This window comes from Phragmites australis, chromosome 22 (assembly GCF_958298935.1).
Source record: "Phragmites australis chromosome 22, lpPhrAust1.1, whole genome shotgun sequence".
Classification (NCBI taxonomy): Eukaryota; Viridiplantae; Streptophyta; class Magnoliopsida; order Poales; family Poaceae; genus Phragmites; species Phragmites australis.
Window position 1 is genome coordinate 18296276 of NC_084942.1, and position 14403 is coordinate 18310678.

The 14403-nt window shown below is 41.3% G+C and overlaps 1 protein-coding gene across 1 annotated transcript; it reads left to right on the forward strand.

The window, feature by feature from the left end:
- Window positions 1-5797: 5797 nt before the first annotated feature.
- LOC133905105 (conserved oligomeric Golgi complex subunit 8-like) lies at window positions 5798-10372 on the forward strand. The gene is made up of 12 exons (XM_062346814.1): window positions 5798-5975; window positions 6071-6223; window positions 7111-7259; window positions 7415-7492; window positions 7570-7663; window positions 7890-7964; window positions 8235-8531; window positions 8642-8709; window positions 8799-8853; window positions 9034-9172; window positions 9300-9484; window positions 9670-10372. The coding sequence occupies exons 1-12, from the start codon at window positions 5835-5837 to the stop codon at window positions 10060-10062; spliced, it is 1827 nt and encodes a 608-aa protein (XP_062202798.1). The 5' UTR covers window positions 5798-5834; the 3' UTR covers window positions 10063-10372.
- The last annotated feature ends 4031 nt before the right edge of the window (window positions 10373-14403 follow it).

A 14403-nucleotide genomic window follows, 5' to 3' on the forward strand; every position in this document is an offset into this window, starting at 1 on the left:
GATGGAAATGAGGTGGATGGACACCAGAGGTCAGCCAAGGCCCAAGGATGAAGAGAGAGCATGGATGTATACTACCATCATCACCCAACCTCCATCCACATAATCCTCAACAATAGTCAGGCAGGTGTATACTACTATCACCAACCTCCATTACGTCAATAAGAAACATATCTGTGTCAACGGTCCAGTTCTGCGAATTCACTTGTACATTATAGCCGTACTTCTCTTTAATCTGTATGGTGGTTAGGCTATATTCCAAATATGGTAGTTGGATTTGTGCTTTACTTACAAAGAAACCTGCGGGGCATCAGCAGTGTCAGAAACCTATTTGCCCAACAAGATGGAACTGACAGTACATGCGGGCTGAACTACAAAATATGCGTACAGGCATTCGTCTCACATGGTAATGGCAGCACCATGTTACTTGCTTGAGCTTCCTAGTGTGCTGTCTCCAAGAGATGCTCGATCCTATATTTCATCACTGGTTGGCCAGATCTCGTTTTCTTGAACATCTTCTCCCTTAGTTCTTTCCGCTTGGCCTCAGACTTCTCCTGCTCTTCCCTTTGCCTGAACTAGTAACCATGCATGTGTGACACGCACACAAAATTTTTATAAATCTACGGTTTCTAGTATGGTTTTAAGACATCAAGAATAAAAATAAAAATTACATCAAGTATTATATAGTTAAATAGATAGTCACATAAATATAATGCACTTGACAATTTCCCATACACGGGAGGAGATGCCGTCTACACATTCATCTTGGCGGGGCCCTTTGGATGGCGATAGGGCACTCTGGTGGTGGGGGGCGGCAGTCGGCAGAATCGATTATTTCCATACATGAAACGGAGAATATAGAACTGGTTTGCTTAGCTGTCAATTGCTCAATGAGGCTATGTAATTGTTTCTCCAGGACCTTCTCACTCTGGACTGCATATGTAAGAGAACTGGCAAGTAAGATATGCAGATTAACATAAAATCATAAAGAAGTTTCAATGGGTATAACTGCACATAACTAACAAGAAATGATAACTACTTTCCAGGTTATACTTTGGTAGCCCATCACAAGCTTTCATAGAGGAGCCAATATGAATTAGGTAGAACTAAATTTGTTGATGTTTTAAAATGACAAACACCCGGTCAGTTTGCTTTCACAAATTTTGATCAGATCATGTATGAGTGATGCTTTTGAATAAGTGATTACGCTAGGCAAAATCAGAAGTAAAACATAGAAGACACCGAGTACAAAGTGAAGAAACACCATAGTAATTGAAAGCTAGGTGGTTCAGAGTAGCTATGTCCTGTATGATGAGATGAAAAGTTAGGTGGTTCAGAGTAGCTATGTCCTGTATGATGAGATGAACAAGGAATTGGACTAATACATATTACAGACCGTAAATTCATGTATTGATAGTTGTTTGTGTATCAGCACAAACCATTAGCTTATGTCACCACTAGATCGATCAATTAAATTGCAAGAACAATTCAAGGCGAGCCAAGGAAGAAAAAGATCAGCTCTAAAGAGTCGATACTCAGTATAATCAACTACATGACAGCACATCGGTTTTTAAGATCATGTCACTATATAGCAACAATTGTTCAAAGTAATAGGTATGATAGTGGTAAAACAATACAAATTATCAAAAAGCCTCCAATTGGAATTAAACAATGGCATACAAGGCCATAATAGATGGGGCAAGGCGGGGCGGGTGGCACGTGCTGGATCAGTGGAGGAATGCGGGGTCGCAGGCGAGCTCGAGCCAGTGCTTGGAGACGGCACCGTCGCCGCTGACGAGGCAAGTAGGGAAGCCGAGCTCGACCAGTGCTTCTTCCTACCGTACCAGCTGAAGCCATGAGAAGATGGGTAAGATAGTGTATGCAACTGAACTGAAGGGGAACTGAAGAACAACGGGGAGCAGTACCGAAAAGCAACTGAACTGAAGAAGAACCAAGCTAAAAAGGATGTAGCTTTTGATGCAGAATGCCCATGGTGTATGCAAGTGTGATGTCGTGCTCCTGTACTGCATTTTCTGCTAAACAAAAGTAGCAATTTATGTTGCAGGACACCAGCTATTTCTGCTGAAAAACAACAGTTTTTGCTGCAGAACACCAGCAATTTTTGCTGCACAACATCTAGATACAAGAGAACATATATGATCAAAATAGGAACATATATGATCAAAATAGCCAGAAACAAGTTAGGATACAGTAGAGCGAGTTGACGAGCATATTGGACCATATCATCCAGAAAGCAAATCTGACAGTGTATATCTTACATTTCTCAAAAATCACATGTTGCATATCATGCATGACTCAAAAGACCAAATCTGACATTGCATATCTTACATGAGTCAAAAGAGCATATATCTGACTGCGTTATTTGGAGTTTTCCCTTCATCAAAATGGTGGTGCAATTAGAATGTACCAATTTGAAAAGAGCCACCTCATAACAGAGTCAAAGGCCGTTGGCAGCCACACCCACCTCATAACAGCGTCAAACACCCATTGGCAGCCACAACCCAGAATGTAATGCTTAAGAGCCATGACCATCCATAGTTTCAGAGGTAAACTAACAGGTTCCCAGTAAGTTTAGACTCAGAGATCTATTACTATGATAGTCTGTTTCATTATCCACGAGAGAACATGAGATTATGGGTGTAAAAAACAAAATTGAATGCATTATGTTTTCAGTTAGGATCTGATTATGAATCCATAGCCCGTTGGTGGGTAAGCAATAAGAAACATAGTGTGATGAATACTTGCTGTGCAGCTGCTCTTTGGTGTATATGGAAACTAAGAAATGCATTATGTTTTCAGGGGCAGACCTGGCTGGGTGTGAAAAGTTTGGTGGGCATGATGGCGAGAACACTAAGGAGATGGAGGCTGCTGTTCAAGGTTGGCGAGATGGAGCTGTTGGATCACTGCATCGGTGCACTGGAGGCGTGGGGCAGGGAGGCACCAAGATTAAAATGGCGGGAGGATCAGGAAAGGTATATCTCAAACCATGCGAAACAAGTCAGAAGAGCTGGTAATCAGCATGATGAGGGTAGTCTGAGTTGGAATGGGACGTTAGGAGAGAATTTTGTCATTTCAAATGAGTTTGGCAGGCGTGCCTAAGAATACGCTTACGCTTTGTATGTCTGTCGAACCAAAAAATTTGCGTTTTTATTCAAATGAATAAAACGGGGGAAACCTTTGCTCTAAAAACAAAATTGAAGGACTTTTGTGGTGAGAATAATTGTTATTACTATTCCTCGTTGATGAGTAAATCAGTTATATATGAATGATCTCAAATGCAAAGTTTAGCATGCATGTAAGTAGGTATTACTGTATAAGTTAGAACTACATTATGAAATAAATTTGTAAAAGAATAATCTGAGTTCAAATAGAGTCTCATAAGAGTTAAATAAATATTACTGTTTACCATAAACTTGGTGACCTCCTTCCAATAAGATGTTATCAAAGAAAGGAGCCACTGATGAGCCATGATCCCCCCCCCCCCCACCACACACACACACACAAAAGAGTGACGACCAAGAAATGTTATTTCTGTCAGTCCTATCCATAAAACTTACCAGCATTCAGATTTTAATAGAACAACCCGGTAAGTGCATATTAGTTATAGTAATCTCTGTCATGTTTAACTCATTGTAGCTCATTGTAGAAACTGAATACTTTCTCAGGGTTCACAAGACCAAGGCCATTAGTCGTTATGTTGTTCAAAGCAGCATAGGGCTCGTTTTTCTGAACTCCTGATGATAACACAGGGTATTGCATCTTCAATTCGTAGTGCTCCATTCCATCAACACCTGGCATGACTCCACCCCAGTATCCAATAAGGGCATACCATACATATACATACCTGAGTTGTTTGACACAATACCTGAGTCGCCTTGTGGTGGCGGCCGCTTCATCTGCGCACAAGATTCAGAGAAACCCTAGCAAAGCCTTCGATCTGATTCGACGACACAATGGAGATCTTTTTATTTTTATATTTCTTAAATTGAAAATTTTAAAAACGGACTTCAAAAATCGCACATCTCAGCTCCTGGTCTCCTGTCATCTGTCACCCGTGTCATAGGTCCGTTTAAAAATAAATAATATTGCTTTTCATTAATCTCAAAATTCAAAACACTATCAAAATAATCGTGAAAAATCCTGAAAAAAATTGGTAGTGTAGATGATACTATGATCTAGCTCTCCAAAAAAATTTGGGAGAGCTAGAATATAGCATCTTCTACACTATATATTTTTTTAGAATTTTTTATAATTATTTCGATAGTGTTTTGATGTTTGAAAGCATTGAAATACTTTATTTTATTTTTTAATTCTATTGCCCATTCTGTCGCCCTTCCAATAAATAATCTAAATGTACGATTTTTCAAAAGAAATGCCCACTTTTACAATTTTCGACTTAAAAATATAAAAATAAAAAAGCTCCAATGGAAAGACGAGCTGTTTTCTGTTTGCCAGACTTTGGGCCTTTTGGGTCGGCAAAGGAGTATTAGACGATTTAGGCCGACAAAGTGATTTGTGGCCTATTGGGCCGACAAATAGGGTCCATTGGCTCTTTGTGCTAGAAAGGTTGGATATGGGCTCTCTGGGCTGGATATCGGGCTGTGTGCTTATTATGTTGGAAAGGTGGGCTGAAATGATAGTCAAAGGCCCTGGTGATTGAAAGGAAACGGCCGAACGGGGTTTCACTTCAATGGGAGTGCTAAAAAACAGAAAGAGTAAATTGCACTACAGGTACAGTAAACTTATCTTGAGAAGTAAGAAGTAAATGAACTAAGAAACTAGGTAGGAAACTAGGTATTGTAGGGCCTCTTTGGATTGCAACATATGATTGCCACACCTAAAAGCTTATGCAGCCTTAGTTTTGTTAGGCAATGTTTGATTACTGTTGCCTAACTTCTTAGCCTCCTTGCCTACTTGTTATAAATACAATATTTTGTTAAAGTTAGTCAATTTTCTTACCATAAAAATATGACAAGACTAACCTTAAACAATAATATATGGCAAGATTAGTCATGAACGAAACGGGCTAAGTGGCTCATCAAAGTCATTGTTTGGTTTTGATGTGTAGCATTGAAATGGCATCATGCTGAGATGTTATCCACTTGCCACCTTCATTTTCCTCCTTTTCTAGACAATCTTCTCCCTCATCCATTTCATTCATATTTTCATCTCTCTCAGATCCCATAGCTTCGATGGTTGGTTGCTATCTGCTGTGGCATTAGCATTCTCTTGATGAGCAACATAGTGATATTCCCTGTGTAGCCGTTGACTTTTACAATAGAAACAACAGGTCGTAGACACCGAATTTTTGAGCGGTCGAATTGGGATTTCAAGTGCTCGTCAGATACGAGATGTAGATATGCTTTAGATGTTGGGAGATTAAAAAAAATACAATTTTTCTTAGATTAGAGAGGTCCTGATGAATATGTGTCCATGTGGATGATAGTCACCAAGTGAGTGCTATGCTATGTTACCTAGCAACAACACACTAGATGATCTCACCTAAACCACATATACAAACTTTTGGTTTTTGGGTTCAGTGACTTATTTGAACCACAGAGAAAAGCTTAATAGCTAAAACACCTTCTTTCACAAAAGATTGCACAACTATTTTCTATGTACAAGCTTGAACATCTCAAGAAAAAAAAAAGTGCAAGCTTGAAGGACCAAAGTGTAAAATCTAAACTGTACAGGACTAAATGCAACACAAACAAAACCCAAAGGGTTCAATTGCTAAAACCACCCCACCCTTCTTCTCCTGTAACCCCTCACTGCCCCCTTCTCTCTCCAGATCTCGCCCGCCCACCCCGCCCGCCATGGACCTCCTCGACGCCGGCCAGCGCCCCGCCCCTGCCGCTGATATGGCGAGCGCCGCCTCCACGCTCCCGCTCGCCGGCGCCGCCTACCAGCCCTACGTCTCCGAGCTCCTCTCCTTCTCCATCGAGCGCCTCCACAAGGTACGCCTACGCGCGCGCGCTAGCCCTCGCCCTCTCGCATTGCCGCCCCTGATTGAAGGTTGATGATGATCCCGTGATGCGTTGGTTGGGCGCAGGAGCCGGAGCTGCTGCGGGTGGACGCGGAGCGGGTGCAGCGGCAGATGCAGGAGGTAGCGGTGGAGAACTACGGTGCCTTCATCGCCGCCTCCGAGGCCCTCTCCTTCGTCCGCGCGCAGCTCGAGGGCTTCGACAGCCACCTGGAGGCACTGGTAATGCGGCCCATCCCTCCCAGCTCGTAGTCGTGCAACCATTACTTCCTTGTTCTTTTTTTTTTAAAAAAAAAAAACCTTTGCATCAAATTTTGATACTCAATATGGATCAGTAAGTAGATCTTACGCAGTCAAATGCAAAAATCAATTGATCGGATGAATGCTGGTGGAGTGATTTCATGCTGTTGCATTATGGTGCTAGCAAGTAGATCACCTGATCTCGTTTGAGATGTAAGGTGTAGACGTGTAGTTGTCTCTTTAAGTGGAAATGCAATTCTGTTGTTACTTGTGAGTGTCTGTTATTTGAGAGGCCTGATGACATAATCCAAGGTTGGCCCTGTTCAATTCCCCAGTCTCTCAGTTTGTTGGGTGATAAGTCGGTATGATTTCAGCTCTTGTTCATGCCATTCCGTTTGCTGCTGGCTGAGAAAGACATTGGGTGAGCTGTTGCCATTAGGTGGACTGCTGGCCGGTGTATCAGGTCGGAAATACCCTTAAAATAGTATGGTGTGAACTAGATGATCTTGGCCGTCCGGTTTGGCCAAAAATGTATTTATAGACACTTCATGAAAGAATTAAAATACAATTTTATACGTTTAGCCCTCACAGATATATTTGTTGGATGTGCATCAACCTCTGAAAACCTCCAGAGTCTATTTATATGCTGAAACAAGGTTTCTCAATAACATTGGAAATTATGCAAGTAATGTTGATCACTTGATTTCAAACTAGCAATAGCAGAGGTTGAAATTAATTATGCCTTCTTTTATTATGCAGCTTTAGTTTCTTTCTTTGTGGTATACTGACATTATATTCTTGTATGGCTCATGCAATGTTGGAAGGCTGATGCAAAATGTCTAAACATATTGTTTATTCACTCATTGCAGATAGAGGAGATACCAAATTTGACATCTGGTTGCACTGAGTTTGTCGAGTCAGCGCAGCAAATTTTGGAAGAGAGGAAGCTTAATCAAACATTACTAGCCAACCATAGTACCTTGCTTGACCTACTTGAAATCCCACAGCTGATGGATACGTATGTAACATTTTTCTTACCATTTCTCTTGGTTCTTTAATTCATGTTTGAGTTGTCTGTTGTTGGTATATCATTTGTTTCTTTAGTAATTAATAGTTTCAGCTGCTGTATTGTTGCTGAATCATGCATGACGATAAATAAATTGCTGCTTGCAGATGTATACGGAATGGGAACTATGATGAGGCACTTGATCTAGAAGCTTTTGTAAGCAAAATTTCAAAGTTGCACCCCGAGTAAGTTGTGTAAATTACTGCTTGTTGCAGCCCCTGGCATTTGGTATTATTTTAACCATTCACTTTTCCAATTGAAGCTTGCCTGTTATCCAAGGATTAGCTGCTGAAGTCAAGAAGACAGTACAATCACTAATTTCACAGCTTCTCCAGAAACTTCGATCAAATATTCAGGTGAAGATGCTGGTGTAATAAAAACTATTAATGACTGACACCTTTTTGATGTTTTGCATCGACCGTGATTGCTATGGGCAAGTTGACCATTCTAGAGACTATGTTCTGCATATATATTATTTCCTTGTTATCATCAATATTTTCTCTTCTCACCGCCAATTTATTTTATTTGTCCACTCTCTTGAGCACATATGTATCTAAGTATGAGTCATTTCATTTTCTACAGTTACCTGAGTGCCTCCGTATCGTATCACATTTGCGTCGAATTGGAGTTTTCAGTGAGACAGAATTGCGCTTACAGGTATTCTGATTTTTTGTGTGTAAATTTGGCGTGATTATGTTTCAAGAGATACTGCTCTTTTCATTCGGGTTTTAGTGGTGAGATTTTTGGGTCAGCATATCTCCAAGTATTTTTGTTTTCTAGTAGTGTTCATGAGTTCTATGAAATAAGGATGCAGAAATTTAACAACAATATTGCCCTGCTTTCTTTCTTATAGTGTATTGTCAAATTTTCTGGATGATATGTTTGAGCATCTTCATCTTCATCTCCTAACTCTGATATAATTTTTAGTTCTTGAGGTGCAGGGAAGCTTGGCTTTCTGGTATTCTTGATGATCTGGACCAAAGGAATGTTTATGATTACCTGAAAGGCATGGTGCATTGCCACAGGACGCATCTATTTGATGTTGTTAATCAGTATCGGGCAATATTCAACAATGATAAATCTGGAAGTGAGGAGAACTATGATGGTGGGCTGCTTTTCAGCTGGGCAATGCAACAAGTTAGTAACCACCTCACCACTCTTCAAGTTATGTTGGCAAACATAACAGAAGGTGGGTCTCTGTCCTACATTCTTGATCAATGCATGGTAAGAATTGGCTTCTGATCCTTTTTATATCTGGATTATGGTTCGATACAAGATTTAGCACCAAATTTCTGGTATCTTTCATAAATTTTGAACACTTGTTCATGTTCCAGTATTGTGCAATGGGTCTTGGCTTAGTTGGATTGGATTTCCGTGGCCTACTTCCACCAATCTTTGAAAAGTAATTGGTATTTGGATTATAAATTTTGTTATTAAGATTCGGGACTGTAAAGGGGCATTATTATTGATGATGTTATCTGCTTTTTGTAGCGCGGTTTTAAATTTGTTCTCGAAGAATATGAGTACGGCGGTTGAAAATTTTCAGGTAACACAATTTTCTGCAACTTTTATTTATGTGTACATACTGTTTCATTCTAGATTAATTATAAACTGAATATTTTATGCTGTTTGAGCTTTTGAATCAACTTTGTAGTTCTTTGGACACTGCACCTTACAATATTAGTATAGCATCTTACTGACACTGTTATACCTTCCACCAAGCTAGGTTGTTTTGGATTCACACCGTTGGGTTCCCATGCCATCTGTTGGCTTTGTAGCAAATGGAGTTGTGGATGAGACCTCAGACGATGTGACTCCACCTTCTGTTTTAATGGAGCATCCACCTCTTGCAGTGTTTGTTAATGGTAAGTTCTACTAAATCACTCGTATTTCACTTCTGAGATCATCACGTGTTGACTCTAGTTGAGCATGTTTCTGTAGCAATTTGTTTGTACAAGTTGATGTGTCGTGATTTTAAATTCTTGCGTGCAGGTGTTTCTGCAGCAATGAATGAGCTAAGACTGTGTGCGCCATTGAGCTTGAAACAAGTCCTTGCTCAGGAGGTGGTCAAGGGATTACAAGCAGTGTCTGACTCCCTAGTTAGATACAATGCCATGCGTATGCTTCGTGGGAATGAGTCCTCTCTTTTCCTTTCACTCTGCCAGGCATTTATCGAGGTGGGCTGTGCTTTCTATGATAGAGGAATGGTCTTGAATCTGACAATAGAACTTTGCATGTTACCTCTCCACATGAAATAAAACTGAATGGGCTCAAAGTCTCAAACCCATCAAGTCTAAATTGTACACCATAAATATTTGTCTTTAGACAGGAGGAGGGCTCACATCTAAATTTTTCATCTCAGGTTGCATATCCTTATTGTGCGGCATGTTTTGGCCGATGCTACCCAAATGGTGCAACATTGATCACAGAGTGTCGGAGCACATTCGACGCTGTCAGCCAGCTATTGACCGTACCTGCAAGATCTAACAGTTCAGGGATCAGCATCGAACGGCGGCAGTCAGGAGGCCTCGAAAGAAAGCAGTCGGGAAGCCTCGAAAGAAAGCAGTCGGGAAGCATCGAACGAAGGCAGTCGGGAGTTATCGAACGAAAGCAGTCTGTTGAGAGTGCTGGGACGGCGGTCACTGATAATGGGCTCCCAGTTGATGGACCAGGGCCAGAGGTCAACAATGACGCTGGTACTCCTGCCTCACCGGTTCAGGCTGATGCGCAAACCAGTCCTCCGGCTATCAAGTAGCTTGGGATATGTTGAAATCTTCACCGAGGCTTGGTTGTCTTCAGCCAGAGAGGAGGCTGCCGCAAGATTTTATTCGCTGAGAATCCTGGTCTTACAATGTATACAAGCATTTCATCACCTGATATTTGTATTTTGATTTATACAACACTGAACACCATTAGTTTTGATGTTCATTGTTAGCCCATACCTAGATGTTGTAGAGTGAGTCTTCCATCCGGAATAATAATCCGATAACATGAATGGTGTTCGCAGCATGGTTGGCTGCACTTCTTTTTATTGGGATTTACAAGTCATCCTATGTGATCTCGTAGATGAGTGTTGCTATTCTCTCTTATACCAATCAGCTGTGGACTGAAAGAAAGAAATGCCAAGAAGCGGTGGAAGAGTGCAAGCAAAGTGTCGAATGAAATAAAGAAAGCAGCTGGAGGAGGAGGAAGGATAGCTAAAAGATGTGCATGCGTGCGGCCCATGCCATTGCGCGTCTCGTCGCCTTATCCTATCTTCTCCCCTCCATGTCACCAACAAATCAACAGCAAACAACCCAATGGCTCCTCACCAAAGAAATGGAGCAACATAAAGAAACCAAAAGGTTGTGGACTATTAGGGGCATGGTTTATCAAATCTAACGTTTTTAATAGTGTTTTTTTTTCTTCGCAAAGATTAGATTCTCCTTCACCGCGACATATAAGTAGGCAAACCTTGAGTGTGGCACTATTTTGAGAAAGTTATGGTTTTGATATACTACATCGAGTTTTGTTGCACAATGAATAGGCGAGACGGTAGAGTGTTTCCACCGAATTCCTAAGTTGGAGATAGTTTCTCATGTGTATGTATCACCTACTAGTTCTCTTTAGCTTCCATGTGAACAGTGACGGGGCTAGGATTTTCAATTTGGATGTACATACCTGTCATGCTCGTACCAGCGCCGCAGCCGCTGTCTTGCCCCGCCTCGCTAGTGCCCGCACCGCCGCTGCCGCTACAGTATAAATGAAAAGTAGGAGTAAATCAAACAATGCAATTAGGCTTTATTATCTTCCACACTCCAGTCACAGAGTGATCAACACGCTTGAGCTTCCACAAGAAATCGAAATCCTTTAGATACATCTTCATCACTGAAGCTGTGAACACAGCTGGGCACGCCCATGGATCGGCCCATAAACTCCTGAAACATCGGATCCTCATGCTGGGCATGCCAATGGATCGCACCAGCCATAGTGCCTCCTCTCAATCCCTGACATCCATCTACCAAAACAGCCATCAGGCGCATCCTCACAGTAGGCTCAGCAAGCCACACAGAAAGACATCGCAGCGAGAGGTAATTACTTGAAACGCCTGAATCAGATACATGTGTTGGAATTGGATTCAATGAGTATGACTAGAGAACAGCGAGAATGCCGATTCAGCGGTTGCCGCTCGCGCGCATAAAGCCCACCACCTCCACCCGCAATAGCCTCACGGGTTCGTGGCACAAGCGAGCGAGGAGAGTTCCGACAAAAGCCAACAAGAGAAAAACCACAGAGTCGGTCTCCATGGAGGCTGAGGCGCCCGTGCGAGCCGGCCGCCGTCTCCATCGTGTCCACCTTGTGCCTCCTCCTCGGCCACCGCGGCACTGCTCCTTCCTTGCATCGTTCATCTCCCGCTTCCGCTTCGCCACCGGGCGCGCCGCGATGGCCGGTTCCGCGGCTAGCCTCCGCCCGCGGCCGTGCACCACAACCGACGCCCGCATCACGGCTGCGGTCGCGGCCGCCGTTGTACCTGACGGTCCCACCCTGCGTATCGACGTTGAGCTGCTTCTAGGTTTGGTAGCCGCTAGGACTGGGAGAGTGGGAGTGGGAGATGTGGAACCGTCGTGTTCGTGTCTGGTTGTGGGGAATGGCAGTCGGTATGGATCTTGGGCCGGTGGGGTGCAGAGGTGTCCAGGTGGGACGTTTTCATGCTGGCAGCTGGGTCACATCTCACCAATAGGTAGCTTGTTAGCTTGTTTCCAGCAGCACAATACTTAAGATTTATATATACAAACATACTAAGTATATATACTAAATGTTTCGCAAAAATATTTGGATATACATCTGTACACCCATACCTTAACGTGTGCCCTGCATGTGGATCTATACATTTGTTCCAAAACATGCTACTAACAATTATGTAAAATTTCTACTTCCCGAACGCAAACAACCTTTTGAACTTCGTCACTCGAATGCATTGTGTGTCTTGGCTTGACTCACGCACAGAGCTCTAAGAATAAGTTATTTTAAAGTGATTACAAAGCATAAATGAATAGTTTAGTCTGGTCTGTCTAAGTAGGATATATTCCCTCGCAACAAGCTACACACACAAAACTAAACTTAACCAACCATTAACATTGCCACTTGTACCATAACTTTTTATTTCACAAGTGATATCCCAAAATAAAACTCTTGCCTCCTGGGGTCCTACCACAGGCTACATACTCCCTCCGGTAAAGAAAAAGAAAAGAAAAGTATCGTTTTGGAAAAGGATGAAAATATCAATTTGGACACCAACAAGGTTTTCAAAATATCAACTTGACTACTCATTTTTATTATAATATATTAATAAAACATATCAAAATATTACAAAACCGGTTTTCAAGACAAAGCTAATTATATCATTTTTAAAGGTTCAATTGAGGGTGCGCTTGGCAACAAGAAACTTCCTTTTCTGGTCAGAAACAGGAGAATTTCTATCAAACAGGTAGTTTGGTTTTTTTCTTTTTTCTCTGTGAAAGGCGTAGTTTGGTTTCTAATTTCTGCAAGAGACTAAGAGAAATATTTCTGTTTTTTACTAGCAGGAGAATAACATAAAATGATATTTTTTACTAGAATTATCTTCTCCTCTAAGACCATCTCCAGCAGCTACTTTAAATTTCATCCTAAAAACACTATTACAGCATCCCCTATCACTATTACAGCATCCTTTATTTTTTCATCTCCAGCAGTTACCCCATTTCCTACCTTCTACTTCTCTTTTTCTCTCTCCGGTCCCGCTGTCAGCCTCTATGAACAGTACCACTACAGTATTAGTACAGTACCCAACGGTGTTTTCCTCCTCCGGACCCACTGATCTGTTTTTTACTAGCAGGAGAATAACATAAAATGATATTTTTTACTAGAATTATCTTCCCCTCTAAGATCATCTCCAACAGCTACTTTAAATTTTCATCCTCTATCACTATTACAGCATCCCTTATTTTTTTCATTTCCAGCAGCTACCTATTTCCTACTTTCTACTTCTCTTTTTCTCTCTCGGTCCCTATGTCAGCCTCTGTAAACAGTACCGCTACAGTATTTGGTACAATACCCGATGGTGTTTTCCTCCTTCGGACCTACTGGTAGCCTCTATGAACAGTACGGCCACAGTGTCACTGTAGCACTGGATACCGATCATTTCCGGTGCTACACTACCACATAAAAGCACTGTAGCATCGAATATGCAAATTTGAAGGCTCTGCTAAGATGGCCTAACATAAGGTCTTCAGAAATCTGAATCTATTAAACTAGTCAAACAATTATACAAATTAAATCTAATTCATCGTAGAAACATTTCTAGAAAAACATTGAATCTAAAAAGTTTAAATAGAATTCGTAACCGTGCCAAATGGAGATTGGCACGAGACCTGAATATTAAGAAGACAATGATAGCCAAAGTTTAAATAGTTTGACCGGTAACATCCTCTCGTGACTTGAAGGAATACTAGCACCACATAGAAGAAACCAGCTTTAATACTCATTTTTGCTACTTAAGAATTTTATATGGATTATTTTGAGCATGCCTATGCATGTGACATGACTCTTACTAATCGATTGAAAATCTTAAATATAATCCCATGGACTAAAAATAATTATACGTGTACGATATGTCCACAGCTATAATTTCAAACTTGTAATAGTAGTTTATTTGAGTTCCTTTAGGACTGTCAACAAGCCAAGCTCGAGCGTCTCAAGCTGAAGTTTGATAGAAATTTAAGTCGAGCTTGATTCGAGTTAAAGATCTAACTGAGTCTATAACCAAGTTTGAGCTTGACTTGTTAGGGTCTTGAGTCGAGTTTGAATCGAATCTAAAATGAGTTTCGTTCGAGTAGCTTATGAGTCTAGAGTTTTTTTTATAGTCCTACTATGAGCCACATATGTATGTAGGCACATGATTTTGAGGTTAGACGATTGGATTTTAGATTGGATAATGAGGTTAAAAAATAAACTTGCCTAAAATGAATGGATACCAACTTTATCTCAACGAATAGCAGTTAAAGTTATCTAAAGTTTTAACGAGCTATTCGAACTTGAGCTTAACAGATGTAAACTTAGCAATAATTTGCGAGCCTCG

What these genes read in the sequence shown, in the direction of transcription:
- LOC133905105 (XM_062346814.1), top strand. Translation starts at nt 5,835, where the DNA reads ATGGACCTCCTCGACGCCGGCCAGCGCCCCGCCCCTGCCGCTGATATG. An exon ending in CGGCGGTTGAAAATTTTCAG is followed by an intron (nt 8,854 to 9,033) that starts GTAACACAATTT and finishes CCACCAAGCTAG; the next exon opens with GTTGTTTTGGATTCACACCG. An exon ending in TCTTGCAGTGTTTGTTAATG is followed by an intron (nt 9,173 to 9,299) that starts GTAAGTTCTACT and finishes TCTTGCGTGCAG; the next exon opens with GTGTTTCTGCAGCAATGAAT.